The sequence below is a fragment of the Atta colombica genome, unplaced genomic scaffold (assembly GCF_001594045.1).
Source record: "Atta colombica isolate Treedump-2 unplaced genomic scaffold, Acol1.0 scaffold58, whole genome shotgun sequence".
NCBI lineage: Eukaryota > Metazoa > Arthropoda > Insecta > Hymenoptera > Formicidae > Atta > Atta colombica.
The window spans coordinates 2110148-2136710 of NW_017259548.1; the positions used below are offsets into that span (position 1 = coordinate 2110148).

The 26563-nt window shown below is 36.5% G+C and overlaps 1 protein-coding gene across 1 annotated transcript in view; it reads right to left on the reverse strand.

Annotated features, from left to right (window-relative positions):
• The window catches only part of LOC108692053 (hemicentin-1-like), a 98645-nt gene that overhangs the window by 13602 nt on the left and 58480 nt on the right, over window positions 1–26563 (reverse strand). The window contains exons 2-9 of the mRNA XM_018200157.1: window positions 22318–22447; window positions 18843–19054; window positions 18006–18323; window positions 11182–11336; window positions 6634–6909; window positions 6188–6347; window positions 3226–3551; window positions 1727–2093 (exon numbers count right to left, since the gene is read on the reverse strand). Of these exons, the coding sequence (XP_018055646.1) occupies window positions 1727–2093; window positions 3226–3551; window positions 6188–6347; window positions 6634–6909; window positions 11182–11336; window positions 18006–18323; window positions 18843–19054; window positions 22318–22361 (1858 nt within the window). The 5' untranslated portion in view covers window positions 22362–22447. The remainder of the gene's footprint in view (window positions 1–1726; window positions 2094–3225; window positions 3552–6187; window positions 6348–6633; window positions 6910–11181; window positions 11337–18005; window positions 18324–18842; window positions 19055–22317; window positions 22448–26563) is intronic.

Genomic DNA, 26563 nt, shown 5'->3' on the forward strand with positions numbered 1-26563 from the left:
GACTTTGTCAAATCCAATTAAACAATATACAAAATTATATAAAAGACAAAGCACTAAATTATAAATATATTATCTGTAATAAATAGTAAAATTTAATAAAAAAGCGTTATTATGTATTATATATGTTTTTATGAGCGAATCGTAAGATGATTTTCATAGTTTCATAAAAATAAATATGCTGACAGCACGTACAGCATGCTCTTTTGATTTAATAAATTTCTTTTTTTTTCCATTACGTTGAATTTCTCGATTTAGGTCAAGGGAAGAAGCCAACTGACCGCAACTCAAATCAACGCAGAACGCAAGCTGTTTGCTATTTCCCCACGGAATCGCATAGGGAGTCGCAGAAAGCCAGTGAAACTGTCACGTCCCGTGCACCGAAGCGGGTATAGGTGTTCGTTGATTGAGAGTAATCTGTTTTGTTAATTGCAAGGTCCGCAGAGCCCGATACCTGCGGTTGCGTTGTGCTGCGTTCAGCATTACAAACTCCCTACTAGCAGTAGTCGCTTCCACCTCCATTCGGGTGGTAGACCATCCGTCCACCTACCGTTCCTCACATCCTGGCTCACAATATCGCCAAACCACAGTGTGAGCCTGTCGTGGAGAACGGCGAGGAGACGGGGGTCGGTTAACCGACTAATTGCAATACTGACGCGCTCGCTCGCAGTATTTGTGAAATTGCGATCATATCCGCCGTCCTTGCGACGCCTATCATCGTGTATAATAGGCGCTATCCGCATACGCCGTAACCACACTCGCATCCGAACGCACGTTAATGGACCATCAAAAGCGAAATTCAGCGTTTTTTCCGGGCTGGGTCGCGTCATTTTTCAGAGAGCATGTCCGCACCGCTCGGTTCTCAACAAGACCCGACGAGAAAAATGTAGCGCAATTGTTATTGCTGCAGCAACCGACGATCGACGCGTAAATGCAGGAAGTCGAAAAAGGAAACTGGTTTGGTCGCCGGCTGATGAATACAATGCAATCACTCTTTTTTATTCCCGACAGTTAGCAAAAATTCTATTTCGTACGAAAAGTGAATATTTCATTTGCAAGGGTGCTTCGAAGTCCTATCCGTTCCATGCAATGTGGAAGCGAGACAATTAGCGAGCCATAAGTTCTCTCTCGAGCAAAGGAAACGCGCATGATATAAGAAATTTAAATATAGTGTAGAGCGTATCATAAAGAACTTTAAGTGATAACGCAAATTTACATCATTACAAGTTTCTTCATCCAGTATTTTATAAGTCAATCAAATTGTGCTTATGATTCGTTTATGACTTTGCTCGGAGTTAGACGTTTTAGACTTAAGATCATTCTCTTTCCCTAGTTACAAGTAATACGAGAATAATCATCTCTGTTAACGACGAAACTTCTCGTAGCTTCCCTTAAACTCAGAATGAGCTCTGACATTCTTAGTATAAATAGTTACATTTATACGATTATCACAATTTTAAACAATCGTTTTTGTTTTAACTGGAATTTGTCTTAACTGGAAAATTCTAAGCTCAAGCTAATTTTATCTCTTTATTTTCTCGTATTTTTTACTCATTTTTTTATTATTCAAAATTAAGAAATGAGATCTCTTCATTTTAAATAAAATATTTTAAGTTCCATTATATGCATCAACAAAAAAACAAAAGAAAATGAAACAGTAACACTTCAAGTTTCAAGATTGCTCTCCCGTCGAGTACAAAAGTATTTTTGAGAAACTAAATATACTCACCAGTCGTGTACATAGCAACACCCTTCAGGGTTACCGGCTCAAGTATGGCAGGTTCACTTCTCCCCTTTGCATTAATCGCGTATAGGAAAAGTCGATAGCTTTTTCCTGTTGTTAGTCCTGCGACTTCGAAAGTCGGTCCATTGGGGCCTGCCGGCACGGTTTTATTTAAGAGAATCGGACCTCCGTCCTCATCAGATACGACTTCCAGCTGATAACTATGTATCGGAAGACCTCCATCGTAGCCCTCCAGACATCGAACTACCAGCCCTGTTCCCGATTTTGTACCAAGTTCCTCCATATCCAGAGGCGCTGACATTTCCGTAGCACTGCAATTGTGAAGAGCGTATGGTCGGCCCGCGGCTATAACCTGAAACAAGCAGACAGGAGATAAAGTGTATTTGCATTAGTCGACCAATACGCCCTTTATTGCATTACATATGACGCGGAATTCAATTTCTCGTTCCATAAGAAAAAGATTAGACCAAGCAATACGTTCTTAATACAACATAATATTATGCATACAACTGCATAATTTAGCAATATCGTTTAACGATTATGTTTACATCGTGCATTCTTTTATATCGCAGCTTTCACAATAGGGAAGGAGCGATCGATCTTTCCAGTAGCGACTTTACACACGAAGACTCCTATGCATGTCAAATACGAGCACAGTTTGTATCGTCAAAGAAAGCAACTCCCGCATTCTTTGTAGATGCCGTCGATCGATCAAAATGAAAATGTATGGAGCATAGTGATGCCGGAGTATACAATGCATGAAATTTATGAAGGAAATAGCTAGCAACATGACGCACGTCGTGTAAATACTAGAATATTTGAGACATGCAGTACATAGGGATGATTTAACCATTTTTAGATCAAATATATCGATACAACTGAGAATTATGACCGGTGTAATGATTGGGAGCCACATGTTTCAATTCTATCAATCAAAAGATTCTTTGATTGATATCAGATGAAGATGAAGTCCTATATTATGATTAATGATAAAATACTATTTCAAAGTTTCTAATAAAATTTCTTTTTAGTGTTCTAAACATGAGCTATATAATGTAGCATAAATAATGACTGGAAATAAAAAGATTATGCAAAAAATGTTTATCGAGAATATTTGATAGAAACTTTGATATCAAGAGTAATTCATTATATATTAACATTACATTAACAAAGAAATTAACTTGTCGTGTAGAAGAAAATTTAAATTTTATTTACGATATTCTATAAATCGAGATTCTATAAATCAAAATAAAACTTACATAAAGTTAGGAAAAGCTTTATATATGTTTACGTCTGATGGAAATATTCTATACATAAAATATAATAGTATCCACTATGACACAAATGTGATTTCCTTTTTTGATGAAAATTTGATATGCTCGCACGTTAAGCTAAAAGGTCGAAATACTGAATCATACGTTGAAAACCGCGTAAGTCGCTGGAAACGTAAAGAAGCGAAAAGGTACAGGTGGAAAAGTACTTGCCTGAAAAAGGCAAGGTGTTCGTTGCTTGCCAACCTGGTTGCTCGCCCAGCATGCCACTGTACCGTAATCCATTTCCGTAGTTGGTGTATAGTTCAGTCTAAATCCACGAAACTGCTGGTACTCTTTCTGCCCGTCTGGTGTGCCGGACGCCGATACGTGAGAGTAACGTGAATGTGGAACCTCGACGAGTTCGCCGGAATTATTAAATGTCCAATGGAAAGTCAATGGCGCCGGATGGCTCTCCACGGAACACACTAACGATACCGTCTCTTGTTTCAAAGCGCCAACTACCACCTCACTTTTGCCTTCCTTGCACACCGGCGCATCTGCAAACAAAGTCGTCGTACTTTGCCAACGGTGGCCTTTCTATGAACAACGATGGAGTAGCGCAAAGTTTGAAGTACAGGGTGATTTATGACCCGCTTGTCAAGATTAATGTATAACAAAGTGTATGCAAGTCGACGTTCTTCTGCCTCGAGAAATTTCATTGTCCGATGATAAGCATAAAAAGGTATTCTGATTAATTTATGTTTTCCTGGGTTACGCCATATAATCGTAAATCAATCAACATTTCCATTTTTGTCATAGAATAATTCTAACGACGATTTAAATGGATATTCGACATTATGTTTCGTTGCACGTTGGTTATATTGATACTCGCTCGATAACTCGGCGAGATCCGCGAGTACGTGTCAAACGGAAGAAGAAGCAGCTCGGTACCGTTCAGCTGGTTGCACGGTCGATCGATAGTCTAATAGGAAATTCCCTTGACACCAGTATTTGCGATAGGCCATGACATGCGGAAGTCCCACACGGCGGGAGTGATGATTTACGAGCGAAGACTAGGAATCACGGATAGAGAGAGACTGTCTGGTTGTAATTTGATACAGTCTATGCGATACTAAATTAATTGCCAAGATGAGAAGTTTGAGAGATGCGGCGTTATGGTATGTATATATCGACATATCACCGGAGCGGTATGTCTGTTTACTAAGGGATGATATCTTACGTAGACGCCTTGGAATAACGTCCGCTCTTGAAGTTTGCGGATAAGAGATAGTAATAGAGAAATCAGGTCGATCTCTTCGCTTAATGCGACGTATTCTGAAGTGAAAATCACTTTGTGAAATGCCACAAGGTGCTTTCTGAGACACATCTCTCTCGGTATATCTTATGATTTTTTTATAAATCAAGAATGTGATCGAATTGTTAATGTTTTCTAAACATTTTTCAATATAGGCCCCTCCCCCTCCATCTTATTTATTTCACTTTCCATTCGTCAAAATAATATTTTTATTTCTATTTCTTAAATATTTATTATTTCATTGTTTCATAAATCGAACGATTTGGAAAAATGTAACAGTTTTATATTTATCGCAGATATATATTTAAGGAGAGAAAGTGCAATTTAAATAACTTCTCTAGAATAACTAGACAAATTATTAGGTCAATGTTTGTCTCACTTGTAAAATATTCAACAACTATGTCTTTCTCTCTTTTCTCTATTCCAGCGAAAACGGATTAAATGTTACATAATAAATGTTTAAGAAATCGTAGAAGTCACCGAATTACAGTTTATTAATTATTCAGTTAACAATTAATTCTCTCTTATTTATTATGAAGATAAGAATTGAAATTAGAAATTAAATAAGAATCGAGAAATTATAACCGTAAAAAATTGTGTCAATGCAAATGAAATCTATTAAATTTAACAAACATAGAAATTCTTATAATTATAGAAATTTATATGTCTGACAGAATGTTACTATTAGAGAACATGTAAATTTTAATTTTTAATTCTGATTAAATTCAAAGTTATCAAGATTTAAATATACATTCAATACATATGTATAATAATAGATGTGTTAACAAACTTCTAAATTTGTGAATCAAATGTGTGTTGACCGGGAAGCTTTCCGTACTTATACGATTTGCATTGCAAACACTTGAAGTTATTTAGACGAGAATCTATAGATCTTATTATGTTATACACTCGTACAGAATATGTATTGCAAGAACAGTTTTTACTTTTTCTTAAAAATTTTATCGTTTAAATTATATATATGTCATTTTAAAATATATTTTTTAAAATCAATATCAAAACAAAACCAGTAATAAATTTTTGTATCTTATTGCAATAATAAAAAATTATTAATATAAATCTATTATGATGACTACGTCATCAGAATTTGTATAATGTGATGTTATAAATCACATTATAGAAGATAATGAGAAATATCTAAAGAGCGATTCGAATAAAATGAACGTAAAGGGAAAATCTTTTGCATGGCATGTATGTGACTCGTACTGCGTACATGTGCAATATTATATTGTGATGTGATCACGTTCGAAGTCCCATGTGAATGTAAAAGATCGACATCGTCAGCTTCGCAAGGAAGTTTGGAACATCAGGACGAATCCGCGATCTCCTTCAGTTACGTACGCCCTACTGTACGTCTGCTCCGGCCTAGCTTAGCACATTGCCAGCCTGCGTTCACCCACACATGAATATTCAGCTGCGCTTTACATACACTGAATATGCATCGCAGTCCTTCCTTCCCTCTTAGGTCATTTACAAGATGCAGATACGCCAGGCTGGCATCAGGGGCACCGACCATTCTAATAGAATAACCCGCGTTCCGTGTTTCACAGAAAACTATACACCCTATCTACTATTCCCCCTTCATCCTCTACTCTTCCGTCTCTCTGACTTAACAGTCGAGTTCGTTTCTCATGCGTTCGACAAACACTCTGCTGTACTTGCCCCTGTGCACCGCGGAGTTGCTTACCATCGATTAAGTAATTATCGAGGGATTGCAATTGCGAGCGGGAAATTAGGGAACCGACGTGTTATGAAGAACGTACGCTCCAATACTATAGCATTGTTTACTCGAGTAAATTTTCAATCGAAATAATTTGGCTATTAATCGTACAAAAACTTGTAATTGTATCTTCCACTTACACATTATCTGGAGAGATACCGGATTACTGGCCGTCTTTCCCTCGCTGTTGGCTGCAAGACAAGTGTAAGCGCCGGCAGAGTAACGAGTCAATCCTTGGAGTACCAAAGAGTGATCGCTAAGAACTACACCTGCTGTAGAATTATTCTTCAATTCTTTGCCCTGAAACCACGTACAAATTGCAACAGAATTTGAATTTAATAGAAGTCTGTGTTCCTTAATTACAATTATAATGTAATTTGAATGCTCACACACTAGCAGATGGAAACTGTATTGTAATAAAGAAGGCATGAAATGTATACATGCAAGTTATCTAATGGAGAACGAATTATATTTGCATAAAGCAGCGAGAGAATGAATGGTGCGGTTGTACAACAAAACGCAAATACATCGTGAAATGTTTTCTCGCGGATATCGTGATAGACACGCGAGTGTTCACGATACTTACATCTTTGAACCAGGCGAGCTTGTACACCTTCGGGTTTGCTCGCACTATACACTCGAAGTACACGTCGTCGCCCTCTTTGATGTCATCTGGATTCAGCGTTTCGCCCATTCTTAAGCTGACCACCGGTTGGTATTGTACGTCAAGCCGCCACTTGTCCTCCAACGCGCTGTCTGGTATAGCAGGATTTTCCGCGCGGCATGTCAAATATTTACCATCGTCCTCTATAGTTGGTATGAAACTGAGGATGCTCAAACTCTGATTGTTCTGAATCGGATACTGTAATTAAATATGCACATTGATTTTGAAATTGGATGCTCCAACATAGCTGTGTCACGCGAAACCGAAAAACGAATTTGATTTTGGTATCGATCTTTTCGATATTGCATAACGAATAACGTAGTTGATTTAGGAATCAAATATTTCCAAATTGAATGCTTGAAACAGTTCAATATGCCGATCTAGAAAAAAAGCACAGTTCACATAGAATTTTTTCCAAGAAATAATAGATTTCGAAAAAAAATTTTAATTCGTATGAATTTGAAAAATTTGCTATGTTCATAACATACCACTTTGTTAAATTAATTGAAATATGTACAACTTGATATTCAAATTAAAAAGTGGATCCGACCTATTAATCGGATAAACTAATCAGCCTATTAACAAACTCTGCTATCTTAACACGATTCGCACATTTCTCATTTCCCGCGTCGAAAACGCAATTCATTTTTCATGCGGCGTCACGCGTTTGCTGCTAATATTAATTTAACATCGTTGGAAGCTGTTAGGCCAAAGTGATGCCGAAATAAAAGAGCACCGGGAATTAACGGTTTTTCAAGATTTATGATGCTTAGAGCAACGACGGGAAATGGAGGTCGAAGCGGGTGCGGGTCACATCGCTGACGCTTCCTCTCTCCATCACGGCCCCTGTCCCTCCCGCTTTCACGATGTCATTTTAATGATAGCGCCATCGGGCATATATATCGGAAAAGCCACGTATCCGCATCAGTATAGCGAATACGATGAATGGAAGTAATGGTTCGTCAGGATGAATGTGGTACGTTGCTGTCTCTCACTCTCTTATACACTTCTACCGATCGTGATGACTCGTCTCCTTCTCTCCCTCGTTCGCTCTCTGTCTCGCTTTTCCTATCTCCTGTACGCTTTTTTTTTATAAGCTTCGCTGCGTTGTACTTTCAGTGCGCCTCAGTGCGACGCGATCGAATTTTCCGATAAAACCCTCTGGACAGTCCAACACGCGGGCGTCGATATATTGCACAGGTAGATCGTACGCGAACTGACATTACGGTCACAACGTTTCGCATACCGAATGTTACTGGCGTAGTTTTTTCAAGCTTTGATTTCTAAGAGGATGTGAATCTTCATGGATATATGGAAAAACGCTTAACTGAATCCATCACTGAGAAAAAGGATTTTGTTAATTTAATAAACCACCAGTACCATTAACAAATCTGCTATACCAATTAATTATTAGTAACAGAAGCAAACTTATATATAATAGAATCTAATCTTATCTTTTGAATAGATTTTATTTGATAGCGATACTGATTATTTTGATTATTTGTTACATTGACGAATAATGAGAAATGATTTGCAATGTCACTTGATTTGTTCTTATAAAGTCATGTCTCTCAGTGATCTTATTAACTCGGAAGTAGTCACTTGATTTTCTTCACGTAAACAATCACTTAGACTGTTTTTCAATCCCAATTAAAATCATCATTATTAGAAACATATTGTATATTATTGATTGTTTTCATACTTTTTTAGTATTTGAGAACATTATGGAATAATAACAATTTTCTAAAAAAAGATAAATAGAAACCAAACAAATATTAAGTTAAATAAATATATTAAATAGCTTATGATTATTATTATTATAAAAAAAAGATTTTAATTTATATTTTTAATTAATATATCTTTTTTTAATTGGATTTTTAAATTAAAATTATATATTTAAAGCTTTGTAAAGAATAGTTATTAAAAAAGAAAAATATATATAATATCTATACAAAACAATATTTTATAACAATTCATATTTTTTGTCGCCGAATTGTACTATAAAAATCCAGATGATTATTTCTGAGTTAAATCTCATATAACATCTTGATCTTTTTCATGCTTTTAAAAAATAATTAATTTAAGATTCTAAGATAACACCAAAGCGCATTAAATATATAGAATTTGCAAAAGATAAATACGGCTAATTTTTCTATAGATTATTAGACCAAAAAATGCATTTTTCTCTTACTTTCTTGTATCACAGTAGGAGAATGAAAGAGATATTCTTTCATAAAAAAATTTGTTCAGTATTTTAATTTGTAACGTAATAAACAAACGTATTTCCCTACGTAATAGTATGAAAAAATTCGTAACAACTTTTTGTGAAATATCGCGATATATTATATATATGCAGTAATGGTCGTCACGAGTGCTTCAAACATTTTCGCTCGTAAATGATCATGAAATAATAGCGCAGTAAAAATATATGATACAAGCATAAAACAGTAATGTCGTCCTGTTATCATAGTCACCATAAAATTCTGATACATGAAAATACATTTCATTAACAAAGCTTAATATACTTTTACATATTTCAGTGATCTATATAATATAATAAAAATAATACAAATTTCAAATTATTTTAATGCTTATTCTGTAAGTTATGTAGATATTAAATAAAATAAAATATCTTTTTTCATAAAATTATTAAAAATCCTAATGCAAATTTTACTATTTTACTATGAAAATTAATATTATTAGGCTCAATTATATTATATGTTGTTTTATTCATAACAATATAGGTAAATAGTAAAATTATCATTTATTGCTTCATTACTGTTAATCAACCATAGTTATAATATCGATCGGTTGAATGTCACTTTAATACCTATGCATAATTATCTTGAATATTTAACATCATGAATATGCGCTATAGATACATATTATTTAATGATTACAAAGATACCGATGAATGTTTCATATTTGCTATTTCAATTGTTAAACTTCAATAACCAAACTACAATGTTACACTAATTAAGAAGAGATGACAAAAACAATACAATACATGGTTATTTACTAAATCGATTATAATATAGATTATAATATCGATCGATGTACGTATATATTTTTATGTGAAAAACAAGTTCGTGAAACATACGACATGAATTTGCAAGAATAGTTTCCTGAAATAAAGAGAATAGTTATATTTGGGAAAACGTTTTAAAAATTTAATTTTTTCAAGTATTACTGAAACATTTCGTGCTACAGGCGGTGAACGGAGGCATCTACTAGTCGAAAATAGAAAAAGAAAGTTAAGTCTCGAAAGTTTATGAAGCGAAGATCCACTAGATCGTTCGTGAACTTCTGTACACTCTCTATCACTGCGGAAGGAGTGCCGGGGTACGTTGGGGATAGAGGCGACAAGATGAACGGATGAATAAGGGGGAGGGAAAGGGTCGAGAAGTCGCCCTCAAGAAAAACGAAATAACTGCATCGTCCTAACTTCTGGACGAATCGTCGTAAACTGCGGCAAGTTACGGGACGTCGATTTCAAGAATTTTTCCTCGAATTGTGCGGCGCACTTCAGCAATGCTTTCCGTTAACCGTTTTTTCAAGATTCGACGACATGAATGTTCGCATGGCAATGCGAGGAGAGGTAATATAAAAACACTCGGCGCAATTTTTCTAAAATTAGAGTACTCGGAAGAAGAATCGATCAATCACACTTTTCCGCAAAACGCGTGAGCAATTTTGTCGACTTCTTCTCAAATTTCGATTCTGAAAATTGCCTTTAAAATTATATAAATATATTTAAATACTTAGTATATAATTATCGTCGTAATGTTAATCCAATTAAAATATCATTTAGAAAATTTAGTATGTGTAATGAAAAAGATAATTTTATCTCTAATAAAGTAGCCTTACTTAAAATAAGAAAAATAATCGTTCCACATCAAATTATCATTTAAAATATCCTTTTCAAAATAAAGTGAGAAAAAGATTTACATTAAATCCAATACTTGAATTTAATCGTTCTTAATTTTACTCGCATCTTTTTAAAAGTACTATAAATTTATTTTCGTCGTTAAAAAGTTACAGATTAACTGTCACATTTAACACCTTCAGATAAAAAGGCCGTGAAAGGAATTTTTATCAAGTAGCCTTACAAAAACAAAAAAAAATTATTGTTTCACATCAATTTATCGTTTAAAATATCCTACAAAATAGAAAAGGGATTTGTATTTTAAGTATTTGTATTTAGTCGATCTCAATTTTACTCGCATCATTTTGTAACAAAAGTATTAAGATAAATTTGCTTTCGTCGTAAAAAAAATTACAGACTGAATGTCACCATTTAACACCTTCAAATAAAGAGTCCGAGATCTCTTTATCAAGTAGTCAAGAATATTTGTTCTCTCTCTTTTGTATTTAAACGATGTAACCTCCTTTAGACTGATGTCTACTTTCATTTCGCTGTACAGCATATTTCTTTCATCACATGCAATTACATGCAATACATAAACTTACATTGTTAATCTCCTTATTAATGATTGGCTTGTTTGCTTTCCACCAAGTAATCACCGCATTTGGTCGTGAACCGCTCGATCGACATTCCACATCGTAATTTTTATCGGCTGATACTCTCGTTTCCTTCGTCAGGATTTGAACAACCAATGGTTTTACTGGAACAATGAAAAATGTGTTTTGTTTTCGTGTAAGTAGACATAAAGCGCTTTATTTTTCGGGGTCTTTTTTTATTATAAAAAAAGAGATATTCTAATTTAATAAATAAAAAAAGCCTATTTTTCGACCATCAAAAAATGTAATTTTCATGCAACGTAGTTGTGTACATTTACTATTCACAGAGGTTATTTAAAAAAGCAGATAATGCTTGTATGCTTATATATCATGTATAATATATATCTTATAATGAAAATTTTTATTGTATTGGTTATTTTTTTTCTTTGTTATATTATTTAAAAAAGATACACATTGAACAGGTAGTTATATTGTTAAACATTCTGTGCATGCAGAGCCAAGTTTCTATTATGGCGAATCATAATTTAATCAACTTTATTTTCGGACAGCTACCGTTTCGAAGTTGCCCACCGACTTTATCGAGTGAAATCGACTCTCCATTACAAAAGCGATATATGTTCAGTTTTGTATCAGGAAAAATCCGAAATAAGATTAAACGTCGAAATAACGATGAAATCGTCTATCTACTTTTTGAGAAATGTATTCGTAAAATCATTTCAAAAATTTGGTCGCCCGGCAAACTGAATGAGTATACTTCACGGAAGACAAAAGAACTGTATAGATCGCTTAAAAATCGTGACTAAAATCTTGCTCTTTGCGATACATTTATCTCTGAAATTTGCGAGATAATCGTATTTATTCTCAGAAAATCTGCAATCGTATAAGATCTTATAAAAAATAAGTGTTATCTAAAATAATATTTATTTTTATAGCTCATCTTCATTCTTTGTTGAAATAATGTTACTGAAAACACTTTCTTGATTTCTGCGACGAAAAATTTTAAAATTCGTTTATAACTGCAGTTTTTTTTACAACAATTATTAATTATATGATCCATTTTTGGGAACGTATTGTGACCTGCTATATCTAGATTTTAGAATAACATGTAGCTCTAACGTAATTATTAAAACGGTATATTTTTAGCTTTATTAAATTAATAATGTAAAATTATAATCGTACTTTCATATGTAACCAATATTAACTTTAACGATGTCAGTATCAATTTTAATTTCAACATTATGGAAATTTTAAGTAAATCTATAATTAAAATTTGAATAGCTTTCTATATTTAAATGCATCACTGCATAAAAAAAATACGAGATATTATCTAAAAAGAAAGTGAATAAATTTTTAAGTAAGATTACTGTACGATGAGTCGGTCGTTGTTGAATATCATTGTCAAATCTGAAATTTTATTTTCTAAATAAAAATTAATTTTTGATACTAATGTAACGAATAATTATTTCATATTTATCAGGAGGACTTAGTTTTATAAAATTATTTAACTTTTACGAATTACAAAATTATTTAATTTTTACGAATCTTTACGAAGGTAACTTTTACGAAGTACAGATTTATGTATAACTCAATATATTCTTATCGCTTTTAGTAATGAATATTTAATATTTATATTGATCGAATGCAATCGAATTAGCCAATTCGTAATATAACGTTGGTGTCACATGGTCATAAATTCCGACGCAAGCTCATGCGTCGCCACGGCTAACTACTCGTACAACCCCTAATTGCCATTAGTTGGTAGCCACTTCTCCGAAATTGGCTCTTCCATTTCGCTCCGTGCCCTCGTCCTGGCATACACGCACTTGTTCCTGTCTACGAATAGATATGATGATCACGATAATATATAAATTTGCACTTACAGAAAGACTTTCGTTCATTCGTATAATCAACTTTCGCGTCCATTCATCCGATGATTAAGAATCCATTTGAGCTTAATACTATCAGCTTAATACTACGAGCGCAATAATACAATCTAGTGTGGAAATCGCTTTGTCGCGCACACAATGAAGAATCGGTGCAATCTATTTCAAGTAGACGTTTCGCGAGAGATTAGGTTTTAATTAAAACATCGACAGCGCGATTACGTTCGAGAATAGCTTAGTTTTGTTGCAAGGTGGATTTGAAATACGTATGAGGGTCTGATAGAGGTAGCACAGATTGTATTGACGGGAACATCACTCGATACGCCGGGCATCGCGTGTATACGTCGATCGTGATCGCGCCTCACGGTGCCCGAGGAACGAGGAGAAAGGATTGTATCTATTTTCGACGTTCAATTAGAACAAAAGCACGCAAAGTGGTGTGCAATTGCTTGGATGAAAAGCGGTGGTTGATTCCTGCTACGATATCTGTGGAATCAACCCTTCGACATTGTAGTTCTATTGTCATTTGTAATTTAGCGATCGCCGACAGCTTTGACAAATTACTCCACTCTATCAATCGTGTTAGATATCGTGTTCGCACACTTGGCTTTAGTGTTTTTCTGAAGTGGCTTGTTAACTTAGCTCAGAACTCCATTACGATCAAGATTTAACTTGAAAATTCAAGACGAAAGGAATACGTTCAATAAAAGCTGATCCTGAAGCCATAAAAGAAATCTTCAAGATCGTATATATTCTTATGTCTAATAAAATGTTGCATTCGATTCAGCGGGTCAACCTCACAACGTCAATACGACAAAGTACACATATCGTTCTTTTTTTGCACCTAAATAGAGTCCTCGGTTTTATCATTAATCGTGTAATGAGCATTCATCAAGTTTTACGCGCGTATTATCGAGGTGCTGCAGCGGCGCGATGCCATTTACGAATACCGGTGAACAAACGTTCGTGAATTAACGCTCCGGGCCGAGCCTTAATGGTTTCACGCGTGTTTAGCGTGGCGTTATCGTTTGTTCGAATAATTCTCTACCAGTCGACGCCCCTGGCTGGCGCACTTATCAAACCGACGCTCTTCGCACCTTCCCATTTATTTCCAGACGGTTGAACGACCACCTGCTTCATCGCGCGACTCTCGACCGAAATCAATGCCCTCAAGAAACCGTCGGCGAATGAAAAGCGCATGGCCCACGTCGAGCAGAAGAAATCTTTCGGTTTTATCGGGGAACGAGGTCGAGATAACTCCCTGATGAATGACGATGATGTCGCGCGTCGTGGAATCGTGGCCCAGCTGGAGAGACGAGATTATTAATTATTATCAAGCGAACAGTTCCCGAAACGCATAACCGCGCACGAATGAATGTTGCGCGTGCAAATAATGTGCATACTAATGTTTGTGTGCGCCGATGCACGCACGACCGGATACGAATTAGTGCAATTGGCAAGTCTAGCGAGCCGTTTATAACATTGATACCAACTTTAATTCTTAACGTCGCATCGGCACGAATTGCGACCAAACGCTACGTAGAAAGCGCGTCCACTGTTTGTTTCATCATTGCAAAAAATTTATGAACAAAACGCATTTGCATGCTACGTCACAGACACTCCGGACCACACCGAACGCTTTCGTCACGCCAGTCTCGTCACGCATTTCGTGCCCACTGACTTATTTTTCACATTCTCGCCAATCAAATCTTGTTATGCAATTATAGTCGTGTTCCGATATAAACTGTCAATACTAAAAATCTGTGTACATAATGTAAATTATAGATTTTTAATATTGGCAGTGCATATCAGAATAGACTACTACTATAAAATGTCACGACATTATAAAAGCTTTAGTCTGTAATTTATCTTTTATTATGTAATAAAATTTCAAAATCTTTTTGAATTAAAAAGTTATTACAAACTTATATCTTCAGTCTTTAGAATGAGAAACGGAATCTCGTTTCATCAATCTCACTCAATCGAGATAAACTTCGAGGGCGAAAAGTTAAATCTTGATGAAAGGGATAATTTATTGTTCAAAGGCGTTTAATAGCTCATTAAAATTTCAAGATGATTTATGTGGCGGCAATTAAGAATAAATTGATACGCATTCAAACAGGCGGAAACGTGGACACGCATGCTTATTATTATTTGTTCTATCGAGTGGATTCGGCATGCATCGCAATGTACGAATTAATAGGCACCCGTGGGAATATACGAAATTATTCATACAAGAGTATACCCGCGACTAGTTACATATACTGTCTGATTATTTATGTTTGATATAGGATTAGTTGTTCGTGTGAACTATCTGCATAACTATCGCATGCATTTCCTTGAAACAAAAGCAATCGTCAACAGTTAGTTTGTGTAACTTGAAGGAACTATAATAAATAAATTTATGTACACAAATGTACAACATCCATTTTTATATGCAAACTGAAAAATGACGTGTTTGAAATAAAAAAGAATGATGGCTTGAAATAAAAAACTATATATGTTTGTTAGAAACAAGAAATTATGATCACATTGAAAGTGAACATACACAGACTTTTACAACAAAAGTCATATTTTTCAAAGTCATATCTTCGCGTTCAGTGAAACGCAAAATGTAGTTTATACTGTAGATATACTGGTCCACAAAGGATTTCTAATAAAATTAGTACGCGTATAGAATGAAGGAAAGTAGTGTTTTGATTTTGTAAAATTTTTCTCTATACTATTATTAACCGTGCTATTAAATAAAATTAACGTGTGTTGCAATATATATCGCGAATCGCCCGACTAATCCACGCGTCTCTCTTAACGTATACGACGTGAGATTGCCAGAAGTGTAGGCGCACGCAATGTGCGATCGGCGAGATCAATCGGCCCATGAATTAGCGCCTCTTGCAGCTCTGTCAAGCATTAATGCTTTTACGCGTGTTTACCTTAACGTTATCGCCGCCGGTTCGAATAGTTTCTTCCCACCCTTTCGCGGTCCTCCGTTTTCTTCTGTCTGGCATGACGTTACTGGGTCATTACAAGTTGAACCTTCTCCAGCCGCTATTTACGATATCTTAGCGCGTTGCGCGAGTAGGTACCTTCTTACCTTCGCCATACACACGCACCCACCCACGCGCGAGACATCCATACGAAGTAATTAACGCGTCCACAGACGTGTACGGCGCGGTCGTTCTCCGTCACGTCTATCGACCGACGCCGACACAACGCTCGCCCGAACACAGACGCGCTGTCGCACGCCAAGTGCTCACGAGGAAACACGAAATCGAAGCTGCGGACCAGGAGGCACGCGATTCTCTGATCCGTCTTGCGAGAGGCGTTACCGTTATCTCCATCGGCCAATCTCGTCCGGACGACTAATAGGTTCAGTACGTGAATACCTTGGCCCGGCTATAGAACCATGTGAAAAGGCCTCCGATAGGTACATGTACTCTCTGTGACCGTCGAGGCAATTCGCCAATGGTGCGCGATACATGGGAACTGCTAAAATCATGTGAGCACGAAAGCGAAGGAAAATGCCAATTTGCATCGATCTCCATTGACGAATTATTCTCATAAATTTGTTTCTTGGAACAACGTTGGATTCTGTCAATTAATACATTGTTTGATATACTGCTATATACGATCTTTCAAGTCACAAGCTGGCGGAAAAGAGATTATGTACACGACAAACAAGGGTTATCAGAATGAATTATAATCCACAAACTTACATTTGCAACTAGCATTGTATTAACGCATTAAGGGTCAGCGACTTTATTACAAAGATAGATACTTATCGTTTCGTTTAAAAAGAAATAAATGACATTCAGGAAGATATCCCTAGATAGGAAAATACACGAAACGTGGTCAAATATTTTTTCTTTCGTAAAATACGCGCGTCAACTTGTCGGTAATTTCATGTCTACCTCAACGTGCAAATGGAGAACTCTCGTAGCTCGTTATGCACGCGATAATTGCGTACTTACATTAATGATTACATGGAACTACGTATGTGCAGCACTTTACGTCCACTGGGCACGTTTACGTTTAACGGCTGCGCTATATACGTATAGTAAAATATTAGAAAATGTAAACAATAACTTGTTATATTCCGTTACGAAGTTATTATTGAAAGTAAAAACGTAATGCAAAAACGAGTTTTATAATGATACACATTATATATAAACGAGTTCTTTGACGATATGTCATTCCAAGTATCAGTCATATCGTATTAGTCTGTAAAGTGCTTAGTAATAATGCTAACAAGTTTTACAACATTTTTTTATTTTAAGATAATTTTTTTTTTCTTAGGGCAAATTGGATTGGCTATGGCGTCCCTTTGATAGATTGCGATTCCCGTAAAAACATATTTAAGAAACCGCATTGCATGCAACATTATAAAGATTGATAAAGTAGGTCGCGTAAGTAGAACATTTCTCGATCGTCATTCACAGGACGTACATTAAGGTAATCGGAGTTTCGTTTTAAACATCACTAGGAGGGGCCTTCGTTTTTTTTTTGCACGAAACGATCGACGTGCTGACTCAGCGCTAATTCCCGCTTATAGTCTATTACTCGATGGAAAGCATTCGACGCTCTTCTATAATTTATGTAAGACACTATTTGAGATACGCAATCACCAACTTTGTAATGCTGGGTCTAAATTATGCTGAATGGATATTTTTATCCAGTGCATTCATTAAGTCATTTAGTAGATGTCACTATGAAAAGCAAATGTCGTACGTTGTCATAACATTACAAATTAGAATTACATTATTACGACAACATAATAATAAATAAATTTAATGTCATGCGCAATTGGCTCGTAACGAACTCAAGAAAATGAAAAATAAAACAAACAAGTAACACACAGTCATAATACAATTTCGTCAAATAGCACAAATAATTATGGATAGAACATAACAGGATCGTCAAATGACTTACGATTCATTTCGAGGACGAGTAATCTGGTTTGTGGTGGCACCAAGTTCGTATTGCTGGCCTGACATATCAGCCTCGCCTGGAGGTGTTGTCGCCCAATTTTCGGATACGCCAAGTGGTTAACCGTTAACCTGCCCTGGGTATCATAGTGATAGGACTCGTCTATCACGGTATTGTCGAGATACCACGTCAGCTTTGGGGGCGGCTTGCCACCACGAACCTCGCAAATCAAGTTCACGTCGCTCCCCTCGTTGTACCGCTCCTCGAGGCCCCAAATAGCTTTCGTCGCCCCATCCAATATTATAGGCTTCGATGGAGGCACTGTGCGAACAGCATGCGTCGTTAAAATTCAACGTGAATACTAATTGATCGTTCGTCTGGCAAAATGACAGTTAGCGCGAGAGATGCGTATGCGGTCGAATGCGATGGAATCCGACAGAATTTTGGCGTTGTAGCAGAATTAACTGTTATAATGGCCGCAAAACAGGTAGTTACGAAGTATATTACACAGCCGCAGCTCCTAGTTTGCGAAGCAAGCCGCGGCTTACACTGAGATTAATTTATGCGCCGGGAAGTGGTGAGTTCGTAAGTCAACGCTTACGATGAAATGTATCGAGCATAAATGTATATCTAAATCAAATGCACGTAAATTCTACGTATCGTGTAATGAACTGAATGGTTATATTGAACGTTAAATTATACATCGTAAAAGCGGCCTCGAGATCGCTTCTTGCTTCGATACTTGACGCGACCTCCATTACCGCTCTGATCAAAAGGACTGACTTTAATTGTTGCGTGATCACTGGTTGATTGAGTTTCACCGGGATACAATGCTCTCACCTATAACGGTTAAGTTCATCCTTTGTTTCCGTGTCGGCGAGTTTCTGAAGTCCACCCGGCACCGATAGATCCCCTCATCAGTGCTCTCTAGCCGATCAATGCTGAGGTGAGCTGGATTCGTCGCCGTAACGAAAAAAGCTCTTGGTCCCAATGCCGAGGGCGACGACCAAAGACGGGCGTTGCTGTATTGCCGACGGCCGCGAACGTCGAAGCTAAAATAATCGATTAGCTTTTGTAGTAATTCAGCCATAATAATTCCATCATTTTATAATTGTTATGAGATACGTTGTGAGTGTATTACCGATACTATATTAATTATTGATGCTTCACGTTATATGAAGTTTCAGTATTTTTCGCTAATAGGCACAGAATGCTAGAATGATCGAATATGCATCGTAATAAGAGTCAGTTTATCGCTGGTAATTACCGTTTTGCTTGTTATTCATGTATCAAAAACTGTACCAATTTAATTACATAATTTGCGATGTAATTGCAGCATATCAAGCAATTGAGATAACGTACTGGCGTCGTTATTAAAAGCTTGTCGTGATTGAATTAATTACATGGTAAATAATGAATATATATATTCTGGATACTTGTGATCGAATATACATAATAATACATAATAATATTCGCTTCAAGATTTCTCATCAATTATAAAATTTGATATCTTTGATTCCATTAAATATCTCGAATTACCTCTAAATGGAATATTTAAAAAATTATGATCAGCACAATTCACACTACTGTAATTTTATACCTTATATTAAATACTTATGATAAATACTTATGATAAAATCTAATATCAAATTGCTACGTCGTTTTTTTTATCTCATTACATGAACAAAAACTTTAGAAACAGACGGAAAAATTAACGAACCTAGCTAGTAGACTGAAAGATTAAATTCGAAACATTATTCTCATCTTTCGTACTCCATGTCGAGACTCATGCCTGCACGTGGCCTTTCCAATGCACGGCAGCTTCGCTGAAGAATCGTTCGTGGAACTACTATTCGAGACTGATGATTTGACAGAGGCACGTCTATATACGGAGTCGCATGGGAGTCGTTCTCAGTGCGTGATTGCATATTAAGCATCCGCGGTGAGCCAGAACAGGAGCAAAGAGAGATAGATTAGAGGAACAGTCCAGGGATATATAAGAGAGCGAGCACGAGACAGAAAGAAGAGAGGTAACTCAAGAGGGAGAATGCCGGGCATAGAACCCTTCACGGCTCCTCGCGAGCGACTAAAAGTTAAATTGCGTTCCGCGACTGCATGGGAGTTCGGATTTTCGCTCGTGACTGAGTAGTCCCAAAGCTATCCCGCCCTCACGCTTGCTTCCACGGCATTGACGTTGAAATACGATTTAATTCTTCCACTTCGCACTTCCAGTGGACGAGGAGGCACTTCCGTGACACACCACCAATGTTGCCCACCCGCCTCGTTGTCGTAGACAGGGTTGTGAAAGAAGGGCAGACTTCGAAGAGAGGTCGAGCACACGTTCCACGAGCCGTCGCCCAGCACGAGAACGGCTCGCAGATATAACACGTTCGACCGACTTTTCTCGCGCGCGATAATTCCTGAAAGTGATTTTCCCATATCGGTCCTCTGACTTCGATCCTAGCATTCATCGACAGCGAAACGACTCTCAAGATCGATCGATCGCCTGTCTACTACTCACTCGATTCGTCGATCACGACCTGAGAGGGTGATTCGTCGACATTTTCTGGAACGGCATCGCCTACAGCCGTTTCTTCGTTATCTCGGGAGATTACAGAGCGTAGATGAACTTGTGTTGCTCTTTTTATAACTCGCGAAATCTATTTGTGAAATAGCGTACTGAACTGTATGTCGTACTGAAATGTTGAGTGAAATAGACGAGTACGATTTGCAGATAAATTTGATAAGACACATTTGTAGATATGTAAAAATTTAATTTTGTTTATTTTTGTTCTCGTATTTTATATCATCATTTTATATAATTTGATAAAAATAATATAAATTTCGGCTTATTACGACAATATCTTAAACAATATTTGAGAGCTCTGCAAGCAAACGCATCTCTTGTCGTATTTCACACATATGTATTATATAATCGTTAAAGAATCGATCACTTTCAAGTTCTCACGCGGAAAGAAATTCACTAGGTCTCTTCGATAGGTCTAAGTGTCTTGAAACTTTCCTAAGAGAAAACGTGAAATGGAATTGAGTGGATTCGATTTTGCGAAGTGTTATCTATTAAGATAAAATACGAAGACCGCTCGAGAGATTGTAAATATTACCGAGCATTTTGTTCGAGACGCTGGCTGTTCAATATTACAGTAATATTGAAACTCAAAAATCTAGATCTACGATCACGAATAAATATTCATATCATGAAGAATGTAGTCAATCGTTTAAGGTCTCTCTGCTCTTCCATTTTCTAAGTAAATGGAAAAAACTAGATGAATTCTCTCCGTCTATCTACCGATAGATAGGCGAGGAAAGATTCAATCATCTTCAAGGATTATGAAAGTTTTGTTAAATCAATAAAATTAACTAAAGAGAAAGGAAAAAATTGCTTCTTTTTCTTGAATAGTTATAAAGTTATAATGCGAAGAAATCTTGATGAGACGACATGCATGTCACACGAATTACTCCTATCACGAACGAAACATCAAATACATATGTAAGGCGAATACTTCGAAGGAGCTATGCGCGATCATGCTCACGTAACTTCGCAGTTTCCTTTCCTTAACTGTCTAGTGTACATACGATAAGAGGGCACGATGTCACACAATAAATATTTTACTGCAAGAGATCCCATGAAGAAGAGTACATTGGCGAGGCCAAGGGAGAGACGGTTTTAGTATGACGACCGCCTTTAAATTTAAAGTTCTTCGTCGGCGAGGATTAAACTGACTTTACAACAAGCGACGACTTGCACTCCCCTTCGCATTAAACGCCACCGTCGGCATCCCCGGCGTCGCTTCGCATACGCTTTCCGTCGCTCTTCTACCACGAAACCATCGCCAACACCCACGCACATATCTTATACCTTATTACATTTCTTAAATATGACTCACCGGATACTAACGTCAGTCCCCTTTCAGCCGCGGCAACTCTTATCCTACGACTGCGGCATGGCGATGCGCCGACCGCCATTCTATATGCAAAATTTCACGGGCCGTGGGAGCGAAACGGCAACTCGAGTACCGAATGAACTTCGCTGTGGAAAATAACGCGAGGAATTTCCAGACTTGAGCTCATTTCTTTTTGATTTCTACGAGAAAGTGCGTTTTATAGACGATATGAATGACTCTCACATTCGAGAAGTTTTTCTCAGCATTTCGCTCCGAATTGAAATCGTACAGTGAAGATTAAAAGACTTTTTGTACGAAAACAATTTTTTTCTAACAGAAAATACGATAATTTAAGAACTTTGAAATCTTTAAACAATCAGTTTTTAATTAATGATAGATGTCCGAAATCTTACCTGTAAATCGGTTCATCTCTGCCTTCTTTGTACCAAAGCACCATGCTGATTTCATCGTTATTGATGGAACGAATGTCACAAGGGAGCTGCACTTTGTTTCCGATTACACCGTCAATGGCAACAATTGGTACTGCAACAAGAAAAAGATAAATGTGAAATAAATTTACTTTTTCTTTTAAATAAGTGTAATCTTTTTTAATTGCTTTGAATGTATAGTTGTCATTCTAATTTGATTGATAAATTATACTTACAACTATAATTAAAAGTGTAAATTTATTAATTAAGGCTACGCAATTCAATGAGAAATTGTATATTTGATATTCGATATATCAATAAAAATATTATAAATTCTACGGTTATTCATTTTTTCTTATTAAAGAGTAGCTATATTTAATCCATAAGAACGCGAAAGCTAACTGTAATCGACCTTTAAGCTTTTAACAAGGTATCTATGTATAGCACGAAATATTTCTACGGTAAGTAAAACGCTGATATAATGTGGTTTTCATAGACAAGAAAACATCAGGATTAGATCTCATTACATGAGAATTTAGTGGTGATGTACATCCTGACGGTTAAAGGGGAGCTCATACCCGAGTTTAACTCCCATCATTCTCGTCTATGATAGGATAGGCAGTGGTTAACGGTGATTTGATGTCGCTATGGTTTTGTCTGCTCGATTAGATTTACATGTAGATGGAGATATCGCGTTTTAATGAGCTGGCTCCTCTCTATTTTCCCTCTCTTTCTCTGTCCCCTGACAATGATGCTATTTTTTCGCGAGTTCCCTGACGTCTTATCGGACTTTTCGATCGCTTCTCGAGAAGAAGCATCGTGCCTCAGGAGCGATCGTTCCCAGGGATCCCATCGATCACCACACTAGTATTTCGTCGCTCGACGTCTGATCGCAATAGGGTCGGTCAATCTCAAAGTTCACGGATTTCCGCCTTAAACTATAAAACGCTGACACTTCTATAGGTAAAAAGAGGATGAGGGAATGTCCGATGATGACATGTTGAAAGGGTGCACGCGCGCAGGCCTATGTCTTCACTTCTAAATCCGCAAAGATATTGCATAAACGTGCGAAGTATTTGCTAAAGGATTCAGAGCAATCGTGCTGAATACTCTGCATCTGAAATTAGAATACTAGCCGACTTTCAGCGGGTTGATATGAGAAACGCGATAAGCAAACATACGTTGAGCATAGTCGCCCTTCTGCTCGCGTTTATCCTAACTTGTAGTATCGTAAATTACCTGCTATTGCATACATTAGCAAACAGCAATGTTTCTTAATCCCATTGTTATATATGTTAATGTGTTAATATATCAACATGTATATATGTATACGTATTAGTCTCGTTAAATAAATACCAAATAAAAATATTTTTTAATTTTTCCTAATTTCTTGCCAATTTTTACTTATTTCATATTTCAACATTATAAATAATAACGAAAAGAACAATTTTGATGATGATTTGAAAGATCTAAAATTTCGCTGAATACAAATCTGAAAATAATTTTGTTGGGCCATTAAAATAATTATGTTGGAAACTAAAAAATGATAAGCAATGTAGCAAAAAATTTTGATATTCTACGAACCAATTTGAATTTCCAATAAAATTATTTTTAAATCTGTATCCAGCAAAGTTTTAGATTTTTCAATAAAATTTTCTTTTCATATTTGTACAAAGAGAGAAAGAGAGAAAGATGTTAATTTAAATTATTATTTCATCTCTCATCTCTCGATTATCAACGTACTTAATATAATATAATATGACCTAAATGTATGCATGAACAAAATGACATTTATAAGTTATATGCAATTTCTTTACTTATTACAGAATTATGATGTCTTCTCATTACGGGAAACGATTCAACGGATCGTAAAACGCGGAAACATTCTTCCGATCTCATTTAATCCTAGGAGAAGTTTCGAAGCGGTCCGGAAGGAAACTCGAGGAAGCTTCAGGCAAACTTGGAACGTCCGGAGGCGTGACAAGCGTCGCACGCGAAACAATTTCATTTATCACAAGAAAAATAGCGGTTTAACTCTACGAGTGGGCGTATCATACATTTTCCGCGAGTTCGAGGGAATGAGAGACAAAGGGCGAACAAGGCGGTAGAAAATGGAAGACACCGAGGGCAGGTCGTTTCTTCTTTGTCGTCATAACCAACGATGAGGAGGGCACGCAAGTGTATTAGCGTGGATGACATCCTCAACGCTATAAGTCATCACAGTACAGTTTATTGTGCTCTCTGGCAGCACTTAAAGAAAATACAGGACGACGATTGTCGGTGTGTCAATGCCTCAGGCCGTCTCGCAACGGAATGGAACATGCGATTCCAAATAACTAGAACGTGCGTTGTTGACGCTAAAAATTTACATCGCGGATGAGACTACCGATACGGCATCACGAAAGCCACCGACGGGAAAATTATTACCAGACTAATTGGTAGACCCATGGCGGAAATTGCCTGTAGCGCGGATAACCGTGGTACTGCCGCATTAAAGTTCGCAATGCCGTCACTCGCTGAAATACGCGATTGCCTCGTAAAGATAATTCTGAATGTTTTCCCGGCGTCGATCGATGAACTGCGCTCGTTGAATCCACGTAATGTCTATTTTTCGCGGAAGAACGTAAACGAATCTATCGACACACGATTTCATACTCGTTGTATGATCATTATTATCAGTAACGTGTACCCTTCTCATTTTGATGCATATTTAACGACTGCTCCATCATGATGGAGCATCGGCGTTTCTTACTCCGTGTTGCTTACACGAATCGAGTCGTGACATGTATCCACAGTGATGATAAATTCTAAACGCCTACGTCGTTCCCGGTAGGGATCGTTAGGGAAGAAGTTGTAGGGTTAATAAATAATCTTTCTACGTGGAAAACGAATCCATCAACTTTTACTGTTACTCTCGTTAACTACGCGATTGGAGGCAACATCAAACGTACGCAAGCATACGCCCTGGGTCTAGTCTTCCTTTACCGAGCGGGAAAACCATAAATAAGTAATCTTCCCGTTTCCACGAATGCGCAGGAGGGCTCTGAATCTCGAAGATGATCGCCTTGGGCGAACGTGCAGGATGCTACGTTTATTTTCTTTTTTATTGACAACATAAATTTAACGGATTTTATTTTTTTCTCTGCTCTTATCTCTATTTTTCTTCTTCGCGGTTCCGTTCCGTACACAGCTGTTTTTTACTCAACTGATTGCTGCCAGTCAATACGTTATCAAACGATGAGAGATTCTGAAAAACTATGTGTTCAAACGCTTATACTATAAATGTGAAAAATAGTGGAAAATGCAGTAAGTATAATATCGATAAGATTATACATATAACAATATATACATAATATTTTGATACGTATTCAATAATAATCTTGAAAAATTTCAAATATAATGATTGAATATAATAATTGATACGTACAAATTATCATTAAAAGAAGATTTGATTTCTCATTGTATCTCAGGTATATAAAAATTTATCCGTAAAATTTAATATTCTTTATATTCAACCTAAAAGATAACGACAATAGCTCGTATCAAATAACGAAATTATTAAAAATTTAAGACAATTAGCCAACTAAATAAATTAGCTAATCGCATGTGAGATGTTTGTTGTTTCTTCTTTTTGTTCAGTGTTATTAATCAGATGATAAAATAAATGTTATCATAACTGTGAGTTTTAAAATTACAGTTCCACACGATTATTGCAGAAATAGAAATAATGCCCGGGGCAACTTTCTGGAATCAGGTGAAGTAATCTTTCAAACGATTTAACGTTAAACGCGTATTACGTGAATTGCTCATTGGTATAATGGATGAAGGGTAATTCTATGATATATAATTCTCTGACTTCATGAGGAAAAAAGTAACGTGCGTACAAGAGTCAACATTTGTGAAATGATAAAATAGTTTCTTCGTCTGTATTTTCAAGGCGTACAAAGTAGTATACGGGCATAATTTACATAAGCATTTACATTGGACGAATGATTTAATGGACAAGTTTGATTATACATTAAACATGCTCATATTTTCAACAATAATAGATCCTAAACGTGGAGCTAAATTGATATATAGACGATGATGAAAGGAACTGTGATATATGTGAGCTGTGTGGCATGCATAGAAAATACATTTAAGATGTTCGATGAAGCGTAGACGTCGAAATCATTTGTCATATTCGTAAGTAGCATGTAGATAGGTGCTCTAATTTACATCAAAACGTGAT